This window comes from Aristolochia californica, unplaced genomic scaffold (assembly GCF_029961685.1).
Source record: "Aristolochia californica isolate CCGP_79_NKW_82.1479 unplaced genomic scaffold, dmAriCali1.0.hap1 SCAF_13, whole genome shotgun sequence".
Taxonomy (NCBI): Eukaryota; Viridiplantae; Streptophyta; class Magnoliopsida; order Piperales; family Aristolochiaceae; genus Aristolochia; species Aristolochia californica.
In genome coordinates, this window is record NW_027181804.1 from 12,938,710 (window position 1) to 12,945,074 (window position 6,365).

General features: G+C 38.3%; 1 protein-coding gene across 3 annotated transcripts; it reads left to right on the top strand.

The window, feature by feature from the left end:
* Positions 1–283: 283 nt before the first annotated feature.
* On the top strand, positions 284–5,771 carry LOC137948674 (uncharacterized). 3 transcript variants are annotated; one of them, XM_068794797.1, is made up of 11 exons: positions 284–624; positions 705–814; positions 911–1,092; positions 1,497–1,700; positions 1,797–2,039; positions 2,595–2,661; positions 2,774–2,998; positions 3,264–3,355; positions 4,385–4,567; positions 4,717–4,853; positions 5,038–5,771. In XM_068794797.1, exons 1-11 carry the CDS (start codon positions 518–520, stop codon positions 5,249–5,251), a joined length of 1,764 nt encoding a protein of 587 aa, XP_068650898.1. In that variant the 5' UTR covers positions 284–517; the 3' UTR covers positions 5,252–5,771. The 3 variants fall into 3 exon arrangements, with proteins under 3 accessions (XP_068650898.1, XP_068650897.1, XP_068650896.1); XM_068794796.1 differs by having other exon boundaries at positions 705–1,092; positions 2,792–2,998; XM_068794795.1 differs by having other exon boundaries at positions 285–624; positions 705–1,092; positions 5,038–5,769.
* Positions 5,772–6,365: the final 594 nt, after the last annotated feature.

The following is a 6,365-nucleotide window of genomic DNA, read 5'->3' on the forward strand; positions in this document are numbered from 1 at the left end:
TGAGTCAGATGGAATCACTCCAATTTTGGGTGACTCGAGCGATCCGACTCGCTACGGACCCATCAACTTGGATTTTCGGAGCGAGTTGCCAGATTGTAAGATCCAATGGGTGTGGAGTGGCAACAATGGGGAATGGAGCAAAGGAGGTCTTACCTGCCGTCACCCTTCATGTACTGTATGCACCGGCTACACGTCACTGGGTAAAATGTTTACCCGTGAAGCATGGGTAAATTTGGCTTTTTCTGAAGAAGTTCAGATGGCATCGGTTGAGTGAGAAAAACGGTCATGCTAGTTCCCACTTTCGAAGGATTCGAGCGCAGACAGAGCTTCCACTTTTGTGTCCACCTCTTTGACAAAGGGCTTAAGCGCGGGACAGAACCCTGCCGTACAAATATTTCTGCTTGCTTCGCGGTTCTCTTCTCTACCTCCATTGTTTGGAAAACCAAAAGATTGATTGGTTTTTTTCAATCCTCTTTGCACAGCTCCGGCCGTGTTTCGTTGGTGATCTGACTCTCAAATGTCTCAGAACAACATTCCCCCAATCGAAGTCTTCTGGTCTCTCGTTAACAAAGCAGATAAGAAGTTCTCAAGAGTTAGAGATTTGCCTTTCTTCGTGAGAAATAGGTGATACCCCTTTTTCTCTTCAGCACATTTTATCATGCCGTTGAACCCTACTTCGGTTTTTCATGTTTCTTCTTTTTCAGGTTCGATTTGTATTTCCAAGATGTTTTCAAAGTTTACACTCAACTGTGGAAGTTTCAAAAAGATAATAGGCAGAAACTCGTCGAATCCGGGTTGAAGAGATGGGAGATCGGTGAGATCGCCTCTCGAATAGCGCAGCTGCATTATGGTCAATATCTTCGGACAAGCGACACTACTTATCTTTCTGAATCCTATACCTTTTATGAAGCGATTTTGACTAGGGAATATTTTAAAGAAGGGGCCTCTCAGAATCTTAGTCTTGCGAGAAAGCAGCTGAGATGTCTTGCCAGGTTCATGGTCGTGTGTTTGGTTTGTAATCGGAGGGAAATGGTGCCCCGGCTGCTTAATCAGTTAAGGTCAACTGTTGAGGAGTGCAAAACGAATTTTAATGTAAGTCTGGTTCACGTTCATTGTCCGTCCAGTTGCCATTTTTTTTTTTTTTTTTATAATTTGTCCAAATACATAAATACTCGGAGCAAATAACTGATGCTATTAGTAATGAGATTGTCACCTTAAACCCTCTTAATTGAACCAGTTTGATCTATTTTACTGTCCAGATGTTGTGAACTTATATTTTTAGGCTTTGGTGGTTGTGGATCGCTATCCATTTTGAAGTCTTCAACTAGATAATTCATATGCATAGTTACGTAAAAGGATTGGATTATGGATTGAGATCCTGTACTCTTATGTTTAATCTAATGATACTCGTGAATTTTTGCATACTTGTACGGACATTCAACTTTGCTTGGGCATCTGGGGCCAGGTAAACTGACTTTTGGGTCATATTTGCCCAGGAGGCGGATTTCAAAGACTGGAAGCTGATGATTCAAGATTTAATTAAATTTCTGAAAGCTGACACAGCTTTTATGAATATGAGGCCTTTAAGATACAGTTTGGTTCTTGACTTGCATCCAGATTCATTTCCAGTGGTTGCTTCTGTTGCGGCAAAGAGACTGAGGTTAAGAGACGCAATCCTGTGCAGCTACCAACACAATGAGGTAAGGTACAGAGACCTTGATTCCCAAAAAGGTACTTCTTTATTGCACTACCAAATCCTGAAATTCTAATTGTAGACCACTTCCTTTCTTTGACAGGTGAAGTTTGCAGAGCTCATATTAAACACATACAGAATGCTCCAATGCCTGGAGTGGGAACCAAGAGGTTCATTTTATGTGATGCCAGGAGATGAAGTTGGTGGAGTTGGTTCTGACAATGCTCAAAATGTGGAGCTGGGGCCTAATCGTATTGCTTCCTTTCCAGGAATTACCGATCCTGCCTTGCCACCAAATCCACAGAAAGCTATTTTGTATCGTCCAACTATTATACATTTTATAGCAGTGAGTTCGACATTTTTATTTCAAGCACTGCATTTTTACCACTTTCTAGCAGTGCTTAATTAAAAGCACTTATTGCCTTGTATTTAAGAAGCCCTAAAGTGCTCCTCATTATTCATATCATGCCAGTGATGAAAAATCCATGGGTGAAGACAATCTTATTGGTGAAGAACCACTAAAATGAATATCAATAAATAGCACTTCCAAGTTCCTTGTTTTGTTTTTTAAGAAATATTATAATATTATATAAACTTGTCCTCCAAATAGTTATTATATGACATCCTCCCTCTAGATATAGAGGCTGTCTCATGTAAGAGCTAGTTATATCAAGTTGTCAAATTCTATAGCTAACTTTGATGGTGATAGATTGACATTGAAATTTTAATATTGCACATGGAAACGGTTAGACATAGAGAAAGAGCAGGTGTGATGTTTTTCATAGTTATAAAAACCAGTCCTTTTTGTGTCTCAATCATGGTGATAACGTGAAATTCCGAGCATTTCATTCTCAATACTGTATGACACTCATAAGCTTCCACTTTGTGTACTTGATGACAGGTCCTTGCAATGATGTGTGAGGGGCTTCCTCCTGATGGAGTTTTGTTGATATATCTCTCTGCATCTGGTTGAAAATTTGTGCAATCAATTCTTGCCTTTTATTGTTCTTATACTCAGGATTGTGAACATCACTTTTTGCTTTTCTAGTTTTATTGTGATGTAAATGAAACTTATTGTAGGAACATGTGGATACCTAGGAACTACATTATCATCAGATTGTTGGGCTTCTGCAGTCAACACTACTGAAACTGCGGTGGAAACTTTTCAGTCTCTTGACCTGACATCAAATGTGTTCCCATCTCCCAAATTTTCTCATGATAGTCCAACCCATGGTTCTTCTCAAGATGAGGGCACCCAAAGAAATCATGAAGATTGTTTGTGCTTGGGTTCTTTTGAGGATGAAGGTGATCCTCTCATGGTGATCTCATATTGTACAAGAATCTTATGATTGTTGATCTCTTTTTGAGCTTAAATTTTCAGTATAAATATATAAATGACATCAAAACAGATCTTCATCTTGTTCAAAGCATGTCTTTGTTAGTGTTGACAAAAAGACTCATAACTTAGAGTGTTCTTAATTATTTTTACTACTTCAGCAATTAAGTAAAGAAAGATTCTGTACTTCAGTTGCATTTTAACAGTCCTTTTTGCTACTTTTATTTTACTCAGGTAAAAATTTCCTTTGCCCTGGTGACTTGATACCATTTACAAGAAAACCTCTCTTTCTAATTGTTGACAGTGAGAACAGTCACACATTCAAGGCAAGAATCTCACTTTGATTTCATGATTCCCATCTTGGCTATCAAATGTTTTCTTATATTTTTTTTCCCAGAAAAAGAGACGATTGAGAAAATAGTTGATAAACTGCTAATCACTGGTCATATATATAGAACTTACCATTAATGCCAGACTGAACTGAACCGAAAGGTTGAACTGGCTTCAAGCAGGCCCCATCCCTAGTCTGAGTGTGAATGTTGTTGGGACCTGGGTTAAGCTAAAAACTGACTGGCAAACCAGTACGAACTGGAGTAGTCTACCCCACCAGGAATGGACTGTCAGGTGAGGGGCTCTTCATCCTCTTGCCAGGGAGGGGTACACAAGGAGTTGGAGCTTTCCCTTTTTTACAAGCAGGGAAGGAGTCACTGCCCTTTCAATTGTCATGCAAAAGTTCCCCATACTGGTAGGGGAGGTCCCCACTTCCTGGCCTCTCCGTACAAAATTTACAGAGGGTCCAGGACGAGGCTCTACTAGCCCTTCCTTGATGGGAAGCGCTGGTTTGGGGAGATCCCCTTCCCCAACCAGTATCTCTCTCTCTCTCTCTCTCTCTCTCTCTCTCTCCAGATATTTATATTTATTTTGGTTTTTAAAATATTTTTGTAACAATGATTCCATGCTGATGTCATTGCTGCTTCAACTGTTGGTTTTTTGCACCTGAACTGGTTACACAACACCCAGCTACGTCTCCAAGTCTATGGCGGACCGGTTCTGAAAACTTTGGAACTTCTAAATAGATTTTCTATAACTCATTGTCTTCCAGATTGTATTTTTATTTGCTGAAATAGAAGGTTTTGTATTCTCTCTTTGATACTAATTATTCTTGTTGATCTGCCGCCTAAAGTCTCTATTATAGCTGTGTCTGTTCTGGGGATGTGTTATGATGAACTGATTTCCACCTGGAATTGTTAAAAATGCTAATGTAAAACCAAATGTTAATTTATCATGCTTAAATCATATCAAAGGGACTTTTGCTGACCAAACTTGGTTTGACTAGTTCTTTTGTAAAACTGTAGGCTATACATGGGATGGAAAAAGGAGAGAGAACTGCAATGCTCCTTTCTCCTTCCTCTCCTTCACCAGCTGCTGCTGGTGATGGAATCCAACTGCCGGATGTGAATCAGTTCACTGTGTTCCTTACAGCTCCTTTACAGGCTTTCTGCATGTTACTTGGGCTTCCAGGCACTAACATCGAGAAGGTGATTTGTACTGATTTCACTATTCAGTGTGTTTCTATTAAGAGAGATCAGATTATGTTGAGCAGAAATAATATATTCAGTAGCAAAATTATCTCATTCATTTCCACCATTGAGTTATATTCATTTGTTTCCATGTACTATTCTCTCAGGAGACATATTGGATGGCTGAGAAATTGCTTTCCTCATTGTTTAATAATTGGGGATTTATTTTGGCGACATCAGACTCACTAGATCCAGTTTGGGCCCAAGTGCTGCTTGATCCTTTTCTTAGGCGATTCCTTCTGAGGTAGGTTACCTAAAGTCTACCATAAACATTAGGAATGAAGGTATCTTATCTTGTTCTGTCTATTTGTAGGTCTTCTCAAGCTGATTAATATCCTTATATGATCAATCATACATGACTCTAATTTCTTATGCCTTTACACAAAGTTTTTTTTTTTTTTTTATATCTTTTTAACTTGTTGTGCCAGATTTCTATTTTGCCGGGCTGTCTTAGCCCTCTATGCACCAACGTCTGGCAAGAGTGAATTTCTTCCTGAATGTATCCCCCTTCTTCCGAATTCTCTCCTCCCATCGAGTGAGATCTCTCAGTCTGCAATATGGCAACTAGCTAATGTTTTCAGTGGAACTAATCATTTTGTCTTCTCTGTGGAAGAATCTCAAAAATGGGGAACGAGGTCTTGAGTTTCAAAAGAGCTCTCTACAGACATCCTCCCGATGACCCTATATGCCCTTTGGAGATGACAACCATATATAAGAAAGTAACTACTTTATACTGTAGCCTTGTTCTGGCTAACATAATATGAGTGCATTCGTCTGGCGTTGCTTCAGTTGCTAAATGTGTCCTTACAATTATGTTGACGGATTTAAAAAAAAAAGAAAAAAAAAAAACTAGGAGCTTGTTATCAAGGAAATATGTTCTTATTTGTGTCAATTACGATGATAGTATATAAAATTCTGGCGACTTTTTAGGGAGTAACTTGAATGGTTTCTTCGCACTTATCAGGTACTATTCCTATCCTAGAAATGAGTGAATACAGCATCGTATAAGTGGGTGAAAAAGTGTTCAAACATTCAAGTTTTCTGCTGAGTGACAATGGCAATTGGTTGTAAATGTCTTGCTATTCCTCACTTGTAAATATAGTTTTGCTCCTTCACACGGTGTCTTGCATGGTGAATTTATCTTCCCAAGAAGATAGGTTGCATTTTACGGTGGATTTTATTTGCTTGCAATTGTGGTCATTTGTGACTAAGGTTTAACTCGTCAAGCTGGTTAATGTCCTAGGTCAAGTTGACGTCATGAATTTATCTTCCCAAGAAGATAAGCTTGCATTTTACGGTGGATTTTATTTGCTTGCAATTGTGGTCATTTGTGACTAAGGTTTAACTCGTCAAGCTGGTTCATGTCCTAGGTCAAGTTGATGTCATGATTGAACTTGACTTTAACGAGTTGTATCAACCGAAACATTAGGGATTTCTTTAGAACTCTAAGAAAATAAAAGAAAATGAGAATTTAATTATTATTATTTTCAAAAAATAATTAGTGAAAAGGAAGAATTTGATCATTATCTCATTTGTATTAATTATTTTTAAAAATAATAATGGCTAAATAGACCTTAGAGATCAGTATCGTCTCTAAAACTACTATAAATTTATTTTCTTGTAGAAAATAATTTTTAAGCACCAGAGGTGGGTATCAGATTCTAGATATGTATTAGGATCTAATAATCTGATAGTATAGGGCCTATTCGGTTATTTATTGGTCATATCAGATAGTATATTGGGTAGATGCAGGTTA

Excerpts from the sequence above, each read along its gene's own strand:
- LOC137948674 (XM_068794795.1), top strand. The coding sequence starts at position 518 with ATGTCTCAGAACAACATTCCCCCAATCGAAGTCTTCTGGTCTCTCGTT. Across the intron at positions 1,701-1,796 it reads GCAGCTACCAACACAATGAG|GTGAAGTTTGCAGAGCTCAT; the intron begins GTAAGGTACAGA and ends TTTCTTTGACAG. Across the intron at positions 2,662-2,773 it reads GATATATCTCTCTGCATCTG|GAACATGTGGATACCTAGGA; the intron begins GTTGAAAATTTG and ends AACTTATTGTAG.